The sequence below is a fragment of the Coffea arabica genome, chromosome 10e (assembly GCF_036785885.1).
Source record: "Coffea arabica cultivar ET-39 chromosome 10e, Coffea Arabica ET-39 HiFi, whole genome shotgun sequence".
NCBI lineage: Eukaryota > Viridiplantae > Streptophyta > Magnoliopsida > Gentianales > Rubiaceae > Coffea > Coffea arabica.
Genome location: NC_092328.1, coordinates 14,340,196 through 14,359,684, shown reverse-complemented (window position 1 = coordinate 14,359,684; position 19,489 = coordinate 14,340,196). Strand labels below are relative to the sequence as shown.

The 19,489-nt window shown below is 36.1% G+C and overlaps 1 protein-coding gene and 1 long non-coding RNA gene across 2 annotated transcripts; one reads left to right on the top strand and one right to left on the bottom strand.

Annotated features, from left to right (window-relative positions):
• Positions 1-457: 457 nt before the first annotated feature.
• LOC113711321 (uncharacterized) lies at positions 458-1,096 on the top strand. Its single transcript, XM_027234484.1, has one exon. It carries the CDS (start codon positions 458-460, stop codon positions 1,094-1,096), a length of 639 nt encoding a protein of 212 aa, XP_027090285.1.
• Positions 1,097-15,272: 14,176 nt separating this feature from the next.
• On the bottom strand, positions 15,273-18,428 carry LOC140015475 (uncharacterized). The gene is made up of 5 exons (XR_011822103.1): positions 18,276-18,428; positions 17,997-18,042; positions 17,802-17,842; positions 16,043-16,081; positions 15,273-15,420 (listed from the first exon to the last, which is right to left on the bottom strand). It is a non-coding gene; the product is annotated as an uncharacterized lncRNA (long non-coding RNA).
• Positions 18,429-19,489: the final 1,061 nt, after the last annotated feature.

The following is a 19,489-nucleotide window of genomic DNA, read 5'->3' as shown; positions in this document are numbered from 1 at the left end:
CAACCCAAAAATAGAAAGAACGTCCGAAATTTCAAAGCCAACAATAGTGACTCTTCAACTTCCGTACAACCGAGACATCCAAAATAACACCAATAATCCATTCTTCGAGTTTAAGCCTCTGTTTCCTTTTGTGAAAAAAGCCATGATCCTGAGAACAGTGGAAGGATGAGATCCACAAAATGTGTTCATGTAATTAGCTGAGTCTGAGTTGTGAGCTAGAGGGTTTTTAGTTTCTTTGCTGTAGGAGTACAATTTAGTTTTTCTGAGTTTTTTTTGTTCCCTTTGTTCTTCTACTCTGTTTCCTTTTTCACTCCCTTTGTTCTTCTACTCTGTTTTGCAGGTTTAATCATTTGGAGCATCTGCGAAAGGAAATAGTGCACGGTAGAGTCAACGTTGCCGAATCTCTGGAGGATGGAGGAAGAATTAACAAGAGCTTTTTAGTAAGTTTGAGCTCTCTATGTCGGAACTGGAAGGAGTGGATCTCTGCTCTGATGATATAAGAGGGGGGGTCCAGGATTGTAGCAGAAGCTTAGTTGGAAGATTGATAGGAGATAAGGTGGCAAATTTCACAGGGGTTAAAAACTTTACTAACCATGTTTGGGGTTATCCCAGAAATATGGTTGTAACTGAGTTAGGTCCAAATCTGTTTCAATTCCAGTTAGAAAAGGAAGAAGACCGTGAAAAAATTCTGGAGGGAGGGTCGTGGATTATGGACAATCAGATACTAGTGATAAAAGAGTGGGAGGTTGGATGTGAAAGAAAGCTTAACCACTTTAGATTTGCTTATTTATGGGTGCAAATTTGGAATCTTCCAGTTCACTGGTTGTGTAGATCAGTGGGGTTTAAGTTAGGGAAACTCTTTAGATCTGTAAAAGAGGTAATTGTTCCTCCAGGAGAGGGGAAAGAAGGGAGGCATATGAAGATAATGGCTGAGATCGATGTTCTACAACCTCCCCCGAGAGGAACGTTGGTGAAACTTGAGGGAGTGAACACCTGGGTGGAGTTTAAATATGAGCGCTGTCCGGACTTTTGTTACAATTGTGGGAGAATAGGACATGGGGACAAATCGTGTAATGGGGAAAGAAGGGATGGGTAGTCTAGTAGGGAAGGTCAGTATGTTGCTTGGATGAGAGCAGGGAACATAATGATCTCCCCTTTGAGAGCTGGTAAGATGACTGGTACAGAAGATAATCAGAGGATCATGGAGGTATCAATGGTAAACAAAGGACCAAGTTCTAGTGCTGGGACACTTACTGAGAAAGGATCTGGGGGCATGGTTGAAACGGGCAAAAGAGGGGGTATCAAAGAGCGCAAGGGTAGCGAGCAGGAAAAAGTAGCAATGGAAAGGAAATGGGAAGAGATTCTGAGAGTTAGTAGAGAGTTGGAAAGAAGAGAGGAGAAAGGGAAAGAGGATGGGGAAAAACACATAGAGGAAATGGAGTTAGAGAGTTGGAAAATATAGAAATCAATAAGGTAACAGTGGACTTGAGAAAAAGCATGAGCAGGAATGAAGGTCGTAATCCAGAGGACATGGATTTAGAAGACTTTACAGGAAGGGAGGTGATAGACAACTCTGGAAAGGGGTGTATGGTAAGCGATAAGATTGAAACTAAAAATGATAGTAGTCGACCTCCAGCCAGTGGTAGCAAACAAGGGGAAAAAACAATGGAGGAGGAGCTTACGACCTAAAAGGGTACCATTAAGAGATAACACTGATAAAGGAATAGTGAGTAGATGCGGAGAGAAAAGGAAAACACTGGAGGAGAGGCAAGACCTGAACATCATGAAAGAAGACATGGCAGAAGGTACACAACACAAGCTTTTAAAGTTGGACCAAGATGCTAATCCACAGGGAGGGGAATTGGAGGCTAGCCCCACAATGCCTCTACCATCACAATGAAGGTAGCGGTGTGGAATTGTCGAGGTGCAGGAGGCCCCTTGACAATTCCCCAACTGAAGGAGGTACTTCACATCCACTCTCCTAGCATTGTGTTTTTGAGTGAGACAAAAAACTAGGAAAGGTATATGAAACAAGTACAAAAAAGAATTCAGTTTGAAAATTGTTTTGTTGTGAGTTCTACGGGTAGAGCAAGGGGATTAACCTTGTTTTGGAAGGAGGATGTGCTACTCCTGGATGTACACGGCACTGATTGGTACATTGCAGCAAAGGTGGTAGACAAGGATACGAATGATCACTAGTGGCTAGTAGGAATTTATGCTAGCACGGAGGACAGGGTAAGAAAGCAACAATGGAAGACCATAAACGAGAAAAAGAGGGAATGGGGTGAGAAATGGGTTGTAGTGGGAGACTTCAATGATATTTGCTCAAATGGGGAGAAATGGGGAGGGAGGGAAAGGTCAGAGAGTAGTTTTAGGTACTTTAATAGTTTTATCTCTGGAAATGAGCTCGTGGATATAGGGTATGAGGGGGTTCCTTGGACCTGGAGTAACACATGAGAGGGGGAGGGGGAAATAAAAGAGAGGTTAGATAGATGCTTAGGTAGTGTTGGGTGGGTGCAGTTGCATGAGAAAGTAACCTGTGAACATATTGAAAAAAGGCGTCTGACCACTGCTTTCTAATGGTAGACACAAATCTGAAGCAAGGGAGAGTAAAAAGAAGATTCTTTTTTTACCAAAGATGGGCAAAAGACAAAGGTTCTGAAGCTGTAATTAAAAGAGCTTGGGAGGTGGAACAACAAGGTTCCAGAATGTTTAAAGTAGTGAAAAGAATTAGGGAATGTAGAATAGCTCTGATTGAATGGAACCGGGCAGCCAAAGGTAACACAAAGGCAAAAATACAGGAGCTAAAGGAGCAACTGAAGGCAGCGTGTGAGGAAGGTGAGCAATGCAACAAAAGAGTTATTACAACCTTGAAGCTACAATTAAGCAATGCGTACAAGGATGAGGAGCTATACTGGAGCCAGAAATCAAGAAGTAGGTGGCTCAAGGAGAGGGACAAAAACACAGCTTACTTTCACCTAAGTGTTATGGCTAAAAGAAAGCGAAACATGATCAGTATGCTCCAGAAGACAAATAGTGGTGTAGGAGTGAAAAGGAAATCGAAGATGAATTGAGCAAGCACTATACAGAGCTCTTCACATCCAATGACCCAAAAGAATTTGATGACGTGCTGCAAGGCATACCTCGCACTATTTCCAATCTGATGAATGCACAGTTGATTAAACCAGTGGACGAGTTGGAGATCAAACAAGCCATCTTTTCCATGTTTCCTAACAAAGCTCCTGGAGTTGATGGTATGTCCCCATTATTTTTCCAAACATACTGGAATATTATCAAAGTTGATATTGTCAATGCCATTACTAGCTTTTTTCATACTGGCAATCTCCTTAAAACTATTAATGAGACCATCATCTCATTAATCCCAAAGGTTGATAATCCAGTAATGTTGATCCATTTCAGACATATTAGCCTTTGCACAGTGTTGTATAAAACCATTTCTAAGATTTTGGCAAATAGATTGAAAAAAGTTCTTAAGCATTGCATTAGCCCATCTCAATTTGCTTTTGTTCCAGGGAGACAAATTCTAGACAATGTCATCATTACACATGAAATTTTGCATTTTCTGAAGAGCAAGAGAACTGGTAAAGTAGGATTCATGACTCTTAAGTTTGATATGTCTAAAGCATATGATAGAGTGGAGTCGAAATTTCTAGGAAGAATTATGATGCACATGGGTTTTTGTCCTACATTTGTTCACTGGATCATGACTTGCATTTCCACAGTTTCTTACTCCTTTAATCTGAATGGACAAAAGGTGAGGTATATTAAGCCTTCCAGAGGAATCCGGCAAGGAGATCCCTTATCTCCCTACTTGTTCATTATTTGTACTGAAGGGCTTTCTAATTTACTCAAGAAAGCTATGGAAAGAAAGCAATTAATTGGCATCAAAGTATGCAAAGACAGCCCTATGGTTTCTCATTTATTTTTTGCAGATGACTCTCTTTTGTGTTGCAAAGCAAGCAAAAAGAAAGCTTAGAAGATAAAGGAGATCATTTAGCTCGATGGTCATGCGACTGGACAGGAAGTTAATTTCAAAAAATCAGCCATGTTTTTCTCTAGAAATACTCCTAATATGATTAGAGGGGAGATAAGCGAGGTGTTGGACAAAATGAGAGAGGCTCACAGTGGAAAATATTTAGACTACCTATGACTATAGGGAGAGCTAAGAACCAGGTCTTTGGGTATCTGAAAAGTAAAATTAATAGCAAGCTTCAAGGTTGGAAACAAAAGCTGCTAAGTCAAGGGGGTAATGAGGTCTTGATCAAGTCAGTCATTATGGCCATGCCTACATAGATTATGTCTTGTTTTAAACTTCCTAAAGGCTTGTGCAAGGACATTAGTGCTAGTATAGCTCAGTTCTGGTGGGGTGGGGGGGAATCTGAAAAAAAAAGTGCACTAGGTTGGATGGAGTAAACTTTCAGAAGTTAAAGGGAAAGGGGGATTGGGTTTTAGAGATCTGGAAGCTTTCAATATAGCCTTGCTTGCAAAAACAAATTTGGAGAGTTGTTACTAATCCAAATTTGTTAGTAAGCAAAGTTTTGAAAGCTAAGTATATGAAGGAGGAAGACTGGTTAGAACAACAGCCTCCTAGCAATGCATCCTGGTGCTGGAAAAGCATTCACAAAGGGGGAGAACTACTACAACAGGGATTATGGAAGAGAGTAGGAGATGGAAGGTTAGTAAAGATCTAGCAAGATAGGTGGATACCTGGATCGGTCAATGGAAGAGTTTCAACTGCAAAACCAACAAGTTGCCAGCTAGAGTTTGTGCATGAAATAATAGCGGGAGGGAAGTGGAAGACAGATTACTTGCGGCGCTGGTTTAATGCAGAGGATATGAAGTTCATCACTAGCATTTCCCTTAGCTTATATGAAAAGAAAGACAGACTATTCTGGAGTCATAGTAAGTCTGGGATATACACAGTGAAGACAGGATATGTGGTTGCAAAGGGGGAAGAAAACACCATGAACTGAAGGCTAGCAACTGACTCAGAGACCAGCTAGGAAATTAGGAAGCATACGGTGTGGAAAAGATTGTAGAGCTTAAATATTAAGATGAAACTGAAACACTTCTTATGGAGGTGTCTGCAAAATGGTCTAGCTACTAGTGAAGCACTCTATAATAGAATTGGAAAGGGCAGCAGTATATGTAACTGTTGTGGGGAGGAAATCGAAACCATAGAGCACATTTTTTTCTTTTGTCCAAAAGCTCAAGTGGTATGGAAGTTAGCTCCTGTAAGGTGGGAAGGGATAGCTGAACTGTAGTGTAACATGTGGAGATGGTGGGACGCCGTGATGCAATCAGCTAAGGAGGTACAAGGAGAAGACCGAATCAAGCTCACGATGAACATTCTATGGCAAATCTGGAAAGCTAGAAACAAGATGGCATTCCAGATGGAGAATGTGCAAGCCAAAAGAATAGTAGACAAAGCTTAGTAGGAATGGTTCGAATTTGATATGGCGAATGAATCAGACTCGCGAGCAAATGCATCAGTAGAAAAGGAAGAACAGGTTCAGCTGCGATGGGAGCCACCTAAGGAAGGGGTAATGAAGATTAACAAGGATGCAGCAATCTCAGCTACAATGGTCAGAATAGGACTGGGGATTATTGCAAGGAACTGGCGTAGGGAGATAGTGGGAGCTAAAGGAATCACTGAGAGGAAAAGAGGGGAAGCAGCCACTGAGGAAACACTTGCTATCAGAGGTGTGCTGGTAATGGCTCAAATTGCAGGATGGACAAACATAGAAGTCCAATCTGATTGTAAAATGTAGTGAGCCTTATTAATACGGGCAATGTTCAGGATTGTAAACTACAAACAATCCTGGAAGACATTGAGATCCTAAAGATGAGGTTTAACCGACATGTTTTTTCTTTTGTGCCCAAAACTGCTAATGGTTGTAGCCATGCCATGGCTCAATTTGCAGTCAAGTCGGTTAGAAACATTGAATGGGAAATTTCATTCCCAAATTGGCTGTTAGCTTTAGCTAGAAAAGATATGGGGGTAGTTACCCCTTTTTGTCATTAGCTCTTGTATTATCAAGTGTTAATATCTATAAAAATATTATCGTTTGTAAAAAAAAAAAAAAAGAGATTTCTAATGACAACTTTTGTAGTTTTTTCTATTTTTTGTACTAGATCTAAGTTTTCTCATATTTGGTTGTCAAAGTCTAAAATCTTTTAGATATACCTCATTAGATCTCACTTTAACATCTGAATTTGAATTAGTTAATTAGCAGATCTGAGAGAAAAGAAGCAAAACAGTTGGAAGCATGCATAGATGATATTGGGGCAATAAGTGTTTTATCTTTGGATATTATTGGAGTTTCACAGTGTAATATTCTATTAATTTTTTAGATTTGTAATATCAAGATTTGTTTTTTAGATCTATTTGTATTTGTTCATGATTGATGTAATTTGTGCTATTAGTATAGATTTAATGATATGATGATGTTTTATAATAAAAAAAAGTTGGTTAAATGTAATTCAATAATTATAAATATGGATTGCTAGGCTATGACTGGATATCAACAATATGGAAGAAACTAATCTACCAAGTAGATGGGGAAATTTAGGAACTCAAATCTGGAAGAATGGCTTGACTGGAGCTTAAAACAATATGACACTGTAGAGATAGAAGATGCAGATTGGCAGGTGTTTGATTTAAGAACTTTTTTTATTTTACCTGGTATGCTGGGAACCTATGTTACTGCAACTAAGATAAAATCTGTGCTCAAACAGTGATAGCCCAAGCCGAATTCAGTCAGGAATCTCTCACCAACTATCATAGAGCAATATAGAAGGAGCTGAGGTTTATCAATTGGAGTAAGCCCCAAATTGGATGGGTGAAACTAAATGTGGATGGAGCATCAAGCAACAGTTTAGGACAAGCTGGAGCAGGAGGACTAATTAGAGATAAAGGGGGTTACTGGATGAATGGGTTCGGTGTCAGCTTGGGAACTACAAATAACATGGTAGTAGAACTATGGGCCATCATTCATGGGTTGAGTATGGCATGGGATATTTGTTGCAGAAATATGATCATTGAATCAGACTCAAACGTGAGTTTGGAGCTGAATGACAAGGCACCTAAGGAAATCCCACACTACACTCTGATTTAGCATAAAAACAGTTGGCTAGCGAAACAATGGAAGTGGGAATTGAAGCATGAATGGCACGAGCGTATCAAGTGCACGGATTATTTAGCGAAATTAAGATTCCATTTAATAATTCAATTCAACACTTAAGTTTAATGAATTCAGATCATAATATATTCAGATGATGCATCTGATAACCAAAAATAGAATATTTGAATTAATTAAGTAGTCTTAAATTTTCTATCCAAAATAGCACATAATGTGAAATATACCCAAATGTATCATATTTAATATTTAACAATTTAATTACTTAATGAATTCGGACTTCAGATTTCAATTTTCAAATTTCAATTTTATTAAACACATCCTAAGGCTTAAATTCTTTGATGCACCTCCAAAAGAGTTTAGAAAATTATTGAATTTAGATGTCATGGACTTAACTATACTCAGATTGGATGCTATATAATGTAATAGATTGGGACCACAACCCTCCATGGGATCTTAAAAAAAAGAGTGGTGTTTCAATAAGCATATTAACCTTCAATAGTGAGGCAATCAGTTAATTAAGATATAACAAACTAATTATGCCTATGATCCGAAGCTAATAAGTACTGGTAAATTAAAAAGGAAATGAAATTTTCAAATTTGCATTGGATAAGCTTTTGGAACTCTAGTACATCTCAAAATTACCCAATACCCAAATCTTGAAAAGAAAAAATATAGAAAACTACTAAAAGGTGCAAGGCATCATGCTTATCGTTTGACTAGGAAGAGAATCGCGCAATGCGCTGTATAATTTTTAGGCTCGACCAGAAATGCCCAATTATTCAAATTCAAATATTAAATATAAAAAGTTACATAAAGATACACCAATATCTTTGCGATTATGTTTTTGTAATTTTATTAAGCAATAAAAATAAGCAATTTGTCAAGGAAATGCAAGACAACATAATAAGTATATTAGTAAGATCATTAAGATGTTCCTTGTTTCTACATACAATGTAAGATGTTGCTTGTTTCTACACACAATATGAGATGTAACTTGTTTTTGCATACAATGAAAATAGAATAAATAAAAAAGACAGATATAATCGAGGTGGTGCAAAGTCTTCTAAATGAAGATCTAAAATCGATATAGAGTTGAGACCAAACATAGTTCAGCCTCTACCACAAAAATTGCCTCAGGATAACCACACACAGATGTACACAGTTGATAGATATATAAATAATCCTTTCAAAATGTTCTAAGCAATCTGTCAAATCTAGAGTAGAACCCAAGAAGACAAAAAGCATCTAGTTCGAGTTGTACAAAAGTTGAATAGTGTAAATTCAGCCTAATCTTGTTTTCTTGATGGAGGTTGTCCGTATTTTAAGAGCCATCTCCTTCCACATTATCTATATCATCAAACCTTTCAGCGAGTCGAAGGCAAACTTTTGAAGATCCATTGGCTTCTCCTGCAGTCACGAGTTTTCTTTTTCCTGCACTTATTAGTTTTCATCTACCATATCATTTGCTTTTAGGAAAAGACAAGTGTGTATGACAAGTTTAATTGAGTGTTCATGCACTCGGAGTCAAGAGCTCCATAATCTCTGCTTGGGGGCTAATTGACAGAGTCATTTTTGCTTTACCTGCTAGCTGAACAAAAGTGGCAATGTCATTAGTTTCAGAATATTGTATCACTATGTAGCGCTGCCTTACATCAGCTAATTGTGTTTGCAATGATTTGATATACACCAGAAATGTCTTTGATATGTTGTATTTTTATCATTAATTTTATGGTTATTTCCCTCTTTTAGTTTACCAAATATTGCGTTAATTGATAGATTCTACTTATATTTGGTATTTTGTACTTATTTCAGGAGCGGGAATGAAAAGTGCTTAAATGAAAATTTTCTAGTAAAAAACATCTGATGGTTGCACGTGGGCGCGCCTAAGTTCACTGCTCAAAGCCGAAAAGTCGGGATCGATATTGGGCAATCTCGAAATCCGAATCAATTTCCTAATTTGATAGCTATCAGGACCTTCCTGATTTCGCGGGATCATCCTTAAGTGATTGGAAGAGTTTTTAGGAAATTAAATTGTGATAGGAATCTTTATAGGAAGTTGATTGGTATCAAGATACCAACCAATTAGGAGAAAAAGAAGGGATTATTTTTCGGCAGACATTAGCTCTCTTTTGAGAGGCTAAAGACGGAAAAGAGAAGCAACAATTCCTATCTTTTTGTTTTTACCCTTGTGGCCGACCTTTGGGAGACACAATTGAAAAGCTCTTCTCAATTATTAGGGTTAATTCCATTTTGTCCCCCCAAACTTTGGACGATTACCCACTTAAGTCCCTAAACTTCAAAATGGGACACTTAAGTCCCTAAACTTATAAATACATCCCACTTAAGAAAAATTGTTAACAAATCCTGAATGCTGTTGGTGGTCGAAGTGTCCCATTTTATAAGGGTTTAGGGATTTAAGTGTCCCATTTTATAAGTTCAGGGACTTAAGTGGGAAGTATTTATAAGTTTAGGGACTTAAGTGTCCCATTTTAAAGTTTAGGGACTTAAGTGGATAATCGTTCAAAGTTTGGGGGGACAAAGTGGAATTAACCCCAATTATTTCGCACGGCTGGTTCTCCATTAATGGAGAATTAACTTCTTAATTCTAGTCAAGGTACAACTGAAGATTTGGTTCGGCACTTACTGTGAAATCTAAACTATTTTAACTATTTTCTTCATTTATCGGTATTTATGTGTTTTCTGCTTTAATTGTTATAGCTATTGTGCATGATTGAATAGTGCGCAATATTTAATTATTCACGTAGTCTATTTTGCTAATTGGGGGTAGTTGAATCCGTAATTGTTCGATTACCTCCGTCCCGGTAGCAACTGGCATAATTGGGTTTATGTCAAGAAAACATACGATCTAATTTAAACAAATTCTCATAGCGTGTTTGTTAGTTAGGATTGGGCTTTTCGAAATCTTAATGCAAACCAGAAATTAAATCCTACGATCGTACCTAGGGTTGTTTCCGAATTAGAGAAATAGTTAACGGTCGTACCTTAATTATTGAGAAACTAAGGAAAGGCTGGTTGTTTATCGCTTGTATGACAACTATAACCAATCTATCGATAACTGTTGGAATTATATTTGCATCGATGATCAGTTGCATGAACCATTTTTGAAGTATACCCTTGACTAGAGTTTTCCCAATTATTTCTGTCAATTAGTTATTTTCCGCATTTAATTTATTTAGTTAGCATTTAATTCTAAACCCCCCCCCATTTGTCTTGACTCGAAGGGAAACAAACTTTTCCCCAATCCCTGAGGAGACGACCCTACTTGCCACTGTTTACTAGTTAGTAAATTTTGTCAGTTAATTAATTCTGGTATATCGGATTAAACAAACTCTTCGGAACCAGGGTGAATCAAGTAATCAATTGAACATCTAGAGTCCCTGCTCCAGTACCTGAATTGATTATTGACTGCTTTTAGTGGTAGTCAGGTTTTTATTATTATTGCACAGGTCCGGCACCTGTCAATTTTTGGCCTGTTTCCTGAGACTGGTGTCTGATTAATTTGTTTCTTTTTGAGTTCATCTTTTTTTTTTCTCTTATTTTTTTGTTTATATATAGTTTATGACTGCTAACTTTCCGTATTTTGGTGATAGACTGGATTTTATTTCTAGAAGGGGTTATGAGACTCATGTTTTTTCTAATGATCAATTGGCTGTTGCAAATTGTGAAAGTTATTTTGTCTCGGATCATTCAACCGACATATACCCTGCATTTCAAAATGGCCTAAGTGCTCCAATCGACACTTTTGGAGATTTTTCACCTCAATATCAAACGTGGTATGATCCTTACTCAAACGGGTTTGATCAAAGATGGTGGGATAATTTCAATCTTAATTATGCAAAATGGCCAATGAATTTTCAACATCAAGAGTATCAACAACCATCATCCATGTCAGATATGTCTCTTAAAGAAATAGTTGAATTAATAGCCACTAACACATATCAATTTCAACAGGAGAAACAAAGGATGATTAAAGAGATGGAAGATGGAAGGCGTGAATTGGCATCTACAATGAGTAAATTGATTTCTCCAATTTATGAAGAATTGCCCTCACAGACCAACATCGACCTTAAAGACGATGAGAGTATAATTATCCTGACAAGTGACATAAAACTGCATGAGTTTCAAGAAGAAGAATCTAAAGATGTAGTTGAAAAGGGAATTGAAGTGCAAGAAATGGAACTCCAATATCAAATTGTTCAAGTGGATGAATCCAGTGAACAATCTCCAAATGCGGCAACATCTTCTCCATTCCTTAATCAATATTCTCCTGACTCTTATTCTTTAATTCCTATTAGTGAGATTGATTTTATTATATTAGACGATTTTGAGTTTCATGACAGGAATAAATTAAGATTTGAGATGACATAATATCTCGAATCAGTAAATGCTCGTAATGGAGGAGTGAGGGAAGAATTAAGGTCATTACTTGTATGTTTGGTACCATCTACTAGTCCATGGAAGACCATAACTCATGTGTTCAAGAATTACTCTATTTACGAGGGCTATCAGGATTATACAGAGGATGAAACATTGAAACGAATCACAAGATTTTATCCTCCGTGAATAAACATGAAAATGTCTAGCCAAAGATATTAAAGAAAGACGCTGCTTGGGAGGCAACCCAAGGCCCTTTGTTTTAGTTTTCTCATATTTCTGGAATTTTTGTTAAGTGTTAGTTGCGTTTAGTAATTTATTGCTTTTGTGGCAAGAAACTGGCAGTTAGATGTGCCCACGCCAAGTGGTCATGCCTAAAGAAAGAGGTTTTAATTTTGCGGACAAAAAACTGCCTAGTAGTTAGACGTGGTCACACCTAAGGAAGGCAATTCGCGTCTGCGGGCAGAAGACTCTCCATTAGTTAAGCGTACCCACGCCAAATGGTCACGCTTAAGAAACTCAATTTTTGAAAATTGGTCAGAAAACTCTCTAGTAATTAGGCGTGCCCACGCCAAGTGGTCACGCTTAAGGATCTTAATTTCCGTGAGTTGGTCCGAAGACTCAAGGGCAGTTAGGCGTGCCCACGTCTAACGCAGTGGTTCCAAAAAAAAATTTCCTTTCTTTTCTTTTTCTTTCTTTCTTTCTCTCTTCTTTTTCTTTCTTCTTTCTTTCTCTCTTTTCGTTCTTTTCTCCCTTTCCTTTTTATTCCTTTCTTTTCTTTCTCTCTTCTTTTTCGTTCTTCTTGCTTTCTCTCTTTTCGTTCTTTTCGTTCTTTTCACCCTTTCCTTTTTATTCCTTTCTTTTCTTTTCCAGCCACAAGACCGCAACCAAAGGACCTCAAATTCCACCGCCACCGTTATGCTGTTCAACGCGGGTCGTCGATTCTTGATTATCGTTGCTCATCGCGCGCAATTCTTCCTCATCTATCGTGAGCCACCCGACATTCTTAGCTACGGATCATAGCCTTCATCTTCATCAGTTTTGCCATCGAACTCTACATGTCTTTTGCCTCTTACCTACAGTTGTGCCACAATCCCCCTTTGATGATCAGGAAAGTTTCGTTATCCCTTTTTGCTTTGTATTTTATTCTTTATTGCTTACATTGGGGACAATGTAAGATTTAGGTGTGGGGGGGGGGAGATAGTATATTGATAATATATTGAAAAAGTGCAAGTGTAGACATTTTTGTTGGAATTTTTTGTTTGACTTTGTCGAATTTTATCCAATTTTTACCATCTTTATGCATATTTTTTATTGTTTCTGATAAACGATGGTTAGATGTTTCAAATTTTTCTATTGCTAAGATTTACACTCTAAGGTGTTATGTATGACATGGTTAAGTTTAAGGGTATCTCTTTGGTGAATATTTGAGATTTTGTGACTTTTACACTTTTTGGTTAACTTCTCTAAATATTATAAATATTTGTCTAGCATTTTTTTATGCAAATTGGTTTAACTATTAATTTTAGTTCTCCGTGTTTAAGAAATGAAGCGGGTTTGTGTGATTTTTAATTTTAATTTGGTGCTTATTTATGAATAGTATTCGGCTATACTCCACTAGTCTTCACCATAAGTCTCGATTTTCGCGTTAAAAAGCGACGATAGCTATGAGTATGTGGTTTTTAAGCGATAAAGGCTGAGTAGCCAAGCTCTTTCATTTGGCCAATGTTAGAGTTCGCATCAAAATGGTTAAATGGCTAAAGATTAAATATTTCCCCTGAAAAAAAATCAATCAAGTGTGGGGATATTTTAGAAAAAAAAATGTGCTAATAGTGAAAAATGTGAAAGTGTTTGAATAAATTATCAGCCCGCTGATCCATGAATTTTAATGTTGAGATTTTGCTTAATAGTCGAACCATTTGCTTATAGATGCTGGTTGAATATTTTATATTCTTAGATTAGTTAGTCATAAATTGAAATAGTGCTTGATCTCGAAAGTTAACTAGAGAGATATTTCTTGAAAATTGTCACTAATACTTGAAATATGTTTTAATTGTATATTGGCAATAGAATATTTGAATAATAGCCATTGTTTGAATTTAATTACTTGATTTGTGTTCTCATGCTTGAGTACAAGCATGGTTTTGGTGTGAGAAAAATTGATAGATCATAATTTGTTATTAAATTTATAATTATTCTTCCCTTGATTTTAGCCGAACATTGTTTTAATTATCGGATTTTACTTATATTTGGTTAATGGTGCTAATTGTAGGAAAAAGAGCAAAACGTGACAAAAATGGGCAATTTTTCAGCTAATTTGGTGGTGGCACATTCAAGTCCAGATTCTCGAGATTTAGTGCACGTGAGAAACTTCCAAAAATGCATCAAGTAGTTGGCTACAAATTAGGAAGTTAGTAGGCCATTCCCAAGAAAAAGAAAAGTTGAGGAAGTTGACTTGTAATAGGGCTTTATTCTAAGAAGTTAATTGGTACTAGAATACCAATCAATTAGGAGTCAAAATAGGACAGAAATCGTGAGACAATTTGTTTCCATCTTTTGTGTGGCTAGAGACGCGAGGGCATGGTACTTGGTCTTTATTTTCTCCTTAGCCGACTTTTGGGAGGAAAAAAACGAAAAAAAGCTTGGAACAATTATTTGCATGACTTGTTCTCCATTAATGGAGAACTAATTTCATACTTCTAGTCAAGGGGACAACTGAAGACTTGGTTCAAAAATAACTGTAAGATCTAAATTATTTTAACTGTTTCCTTCATTTATTGGTATTTATATATTTTCTACTTTTAATTGTTATAGCTATTGTATATGATTGAATAGATGCGCAATATTTAATTATTCACGTTGTCTATTTGCTAATTGGGGGTAGTTGAATCCATAATTGTTAGATTACTTTCATCCCGATAACAACTGGCATAATTGGGTTTATGTCAGGAAAACATACGATCTAACTTAAACAAACCCTCGTAGCGTGTTTGTTAGTTAGGGTTGGGTTTTTCTAATTTTTAATGCAATCTATTAATTAAATTCTACGGTCGTATTTAGGATTATTTCTTGATTAGAAAAATAGTTAACGGTCTTACCTTGACTATCGAAGAAGTAAGGAAAAGTTGGTTGTTTATCGCGTGTATGACAGCTATAACCACTCTATTAATAAATGTCGAAATTATATTTGAATCGATGATCAGTTGCATGAACAATTTCTGAAGTGTATCCTTGGCTAGAGTTTTCCCAATTATTTCTGTCAATTAATTATTTTTCGCATTTGATTTATTTAGTTAATAATTCCTTAGCATTAAATCCTCAAACCCCCCGTTTGTCTTGATTCGAAAGAAACAAACTTTTTTCCAATCCCTGAGGAGACGACCCTGCTTGCCACTGTCTACTAGTTAGTAAATTTTGTCAGTCAATTAATTCTGGTATATCGGATTAAGCAAATTTTTCGGAAACAGAGTGAATCAAGTAACCCATTGCACATCTAGAGTCCCTACTCCAGTACTTAGAATTGATTATTGATTGCTTTTGGTGGTAGTTAGGTTTTATTATTATTATTGCACAGGCTCGACACCTGTCAGTCTTTGTTTTGAGTCGCTCATGAACAGATTCAAGAGAAAGCTCAATATTTTGTGAGCAATACTAAAATATGTCAGGTAACAAGTCTACAAAGAACTTGGACCATTTTGCAAAACCACAACAAAGAACTTGAATTCCACAAAGTTTTTGAAATTGCTAGCTTTACAAGTATTCAAACATCCTAACAACATAGAGTTCTAATCAAAGATGCCCACAAAAGATACTAAAGTGCATTCAACATCACTAACCTTCTTCCATTTCTACATCCTCGGCCCTATGAAACCAGCATATAACCAAAATCATCACTTTACAGAATCAATTTACACGTGCTTTACAGTAAGACCAGGAGCATAGAGAAACTTAGCAAAACAAATCATCATAGAGAAACTTAGTAGAACAACCAATGGGCACCGACAAAGAGAGAAACAACAAGATAAGTTTCTTGTGACTATTAAAACACAAGTACATATGACTATTAAAAATCCCCAAAATGGAATACAAAACTCTAAATATATAGGGAAGGCACAAGTTTCTATCAGTTACTCTCCAATTTTTCTTTTTTCTAAAATCTCAAAATTGGTCCAACGTTGGTAATAAAGTTTTGCTAATCTCAATATTACCAAGAACACCAGGCTTCCAAGTAGATTCATCAAGTTCACTATTCCCTGATTATCACAGTCAACATTAGTTCGTTAATTATGAATTTGGGCATATTTCACACACGTCACATGGTTTGAAATTAAAAACTTCAACTATTAACTACCTGAGGTTTTAAGCCAAACATTGAATAAACTATGTAGATAGCATGCTTAGCAAAGCAAGCATCACATTCTGGCCTTTAATCAAAAACATTGATCCAAATCCAAAAAAAGGCCCCAAGATGGAATTTCACTCACTTGAGCTATAAAAAGTAGTCCAAAAATTGTAATACCTGGCTGCAACAAGACAAAAATGACAAAGTGATTACCAAGTAACTAAAAAAGTTTAACAAGAATAGTCAATCCACACCATCTTACTCTAAATTTCTCACCTGTAAAGAGTTGCTAGCAATATCAAGTGGAAAATGAAACAGTCTAAGAACATGAAAAAGAAGAAGTTAAAACGATTTCATCTAAGGAAATAATCATAAGTTCCAGCACAAAAGGGTGAAAGCATAGAATATTGGAGCTCAAGTAAGGATGATTACTGAATGCAAGTGAATAAGAGGAAAAAATTCTCCATGCTTTATTTCTCAAACACCAATGAAATAGGGGTAAAGGTAGTAGAAATTTACAGTTGAAAATTTAATCAAGAGAGTAAAAGAAAATTTAATCAAAAGAAAAAAGTATACATGGAACAGGAATGGAGAAGCTAGCGGTTTTCAGAGAGAAAGAAAGAAAGATAAGAATAGAAGGGATTTTTAATACAGAAGCCTCGAGTAGGAGAGGATTGAATGAGGAAAATTTTAGATGGGAATTGATTAGTCTTCTCAGCATTGAGCCTGACCGTTTTGTTGCAGATACAGGAATTTGTATTTACCCGCAAGCAAAGAGGGATTTTTTTTTCAGCAAAGAAATAAGAGGGGAAAGATTTTTTTTTCTTATTTTGACAGAAAGAACTGGCAACAGATGGCTCTAAGGTTTTTCTGTAACAAATTAGTAAGTTCTACCAAATCATCTTCAAAGATAACAAGCCATTCCTTTAAGTTCTATCATGCATAAAAACTTCAGCACAAGTTGAAGGATTCATCTCTTTGAACCTATCAATTGGAATACCATCTTCATGTTTCTCACAAAATTTTCTGTTTAGGCTTACCTTAATTAAGTTCAATTTTACAAAGTAAAATAAACAATTGTAAGGTTCAATATTCCAGACTTAACCTGAGATATTATAAATCTAAGAGTACATCATGTTTTGTAAATACGTACTTCAGTAAACCAAAACTGATTTCTAATAAGAATTTCTAAACTATTAAACATCACAATCTATCATTAAAGAGGCAAAACTACAGTTATGCAGCAATTTAATTCTTTTTTCAGTCAAGGAATAGAAAATTTAAGGTGTTTAATTAAAATAGCAACTTACTCACAATTTCAAGTGGGTGTTTACAATCTAATATTTGAGATATAGAAAGGGACCAAAAAGTACTCAAGGTGCTGAACTAAGACCAGAGGTTTTCTGGATTATTATGAAATGAAGGGTTAAATGGATACTTGAACCCACTTGAAGTAACTGACTGTAACACCTCCGGAAGTTGCCTATATGTCTGGGAGTATAACAACTCCCTTCTTTGTTGTAAAGTAAAGCCAAGGTTAGTTAAGTTGCTTCCCTGCACAAGTTATTTTTGCTTTGAGACACTATGCCTTTTGACCTCACATACGAACCTCCATCTGCCTCTGGATTAATAGGATGATTAGCTGCCTCGATTATAAATTTGGCTTTAATATCTTTTGCATTAATCATCTTCAAGCAAAAGATAATAGGTGCTACTAGTGTAACTCAAAATTTTGGTCAATGATTAACTTGACAGGGAAGTTCCTGATTCCCAGAGGAGAAGTATATTCATCAAATGCTGAAAACCCAATGAAGAAAAGGGAACTGGAAGAACTGAAGCAAATAGAAAGACATTTTAAAGATCAAAAAATCTATTTTAAACAAGTGAATCTTTTTAGTTACCATATCGATTGCTTTTTCTAAGTAGGAGATCAACAAAACACCTGCATGAAAGGCACAAAAAAATGACTAAAAAGAAAACTCGAAAAGAGGAAATGCCAAAGAAAATGGTTAAAAAGAAAAGCATACCATCATTTGAGGTCTGAAGAGAGCAATTTAAAGAAAAAAGTTAAATCACAATAATAAAACAAAACTTACATTTTTCCCACAGCAGTTGCCTTTCACAGGTGGTCATTTTTCGTCCCTGCTGCAGAAGAAATCCAAGAAAGGCAAAATCGAAAAAGAAAATGGAACAATAAAAACCAAGTAGGTACAAAAAATAAAGTAAATAAATATCTAAAAGCTAGCTAATCATCAATTATTCACCATCTTAGATCATATTAAAAGTTTTTCTTGGAACTAAAAATAAAAAGTCAATGATAAAACTGAAATGAAACAAATACATTAATCACAGAAAGAAAGGGGAAGAAAAATTACCATATCTGTATTCTACAAATTCGCATAGTTAGTCGGGATGAAATATTGAACTTCCCTTTCTCGCTGTTTCTGAAAAAGACATGAAAGAGGAGGGAAAATTGATTGTTTTTGCCAAGAAGATGGCAGAAAAATAGAAAAAATTAGCTATAATCACTCGAGGGAGGGAGGGAGGGAGGGAGGGAGGGAGATGAAGAAGAACAAGAGGGAGAAATGGGAGAATTGATAGAGGGAGGGGAGGAGATTACTAGCCCCTTTTCTGCCTTGAGCCTATCGTCCAACAACTCTATCAGAAGAAAAAAAATTGGCCCCTAAAGAATTATAGAATGACGTGTTTTACAAACAAAGCAAGCAAAGGGGAAAATGTATAAACAACATATTATCCCAAAACTATATGCAAGCAAAGGAAAAAGAAGAATTAAAAAAGTGCACAATATCATACAAAAATAAACTGCATTTGAATATGCAGTGAGCAAACAAAGAATGGAAGGTTGTTAGAAAACAAATTTAAGAAAATAAAATGAAGCTTCCTAAATGCCAAAAGAATTCAGTTAAGATTTAAGAATATTATCGAATCAATTTGACAAGCGCCCAAAAGAAAGAGACAACACAAAATATTCTGTTAACGATGCCAAGGAAAAATATGCATTTACATGTGAAAAGAAAAAAAATAAGAGCATGTGATTTATTTCAGGAACATTGATATGCTTTTTCTATTTTCTTCCTTAAACTGAGAGGGTTGGAGAGGCATGGGAAACAATGTTAAAGAATACACCTTTTTAAGAAAGTAACCTTATAGAATCTACCTTCAAAAGGGAAAAACAAGACTTAGAAAACCGCATGAAGATGGTGGAGGAAATTTCCAGATTATGTACCTGCAACATCACAACATAATAAAAGGGAAAAAAAATTAGAAAACTAATTTGGTAAATAATAGGAGGAAAGAAAAACCAAAAGGCTAATAAAGATGCTTTTGAAAAAAGAAGTAAGAAGAGTTTTTGAAGTAAAAAAAGATTCCAGCCAGTCTTTTGATTTTGTTTCTGTCCATCAAAAAGTGAAAAAAATTGTAAATAATAGGAGGAAAAAAAAGAACTAAAAGACTAATAAAGATACTTTGGACAGCCGGCAACATCTCCAATTCAACTTCGACAGGCTTCTGTTTATAAGGGTGAAGCTGCGGTTGTTTTTTCCAGAGTAGATGCGGACAGACTTGCGGC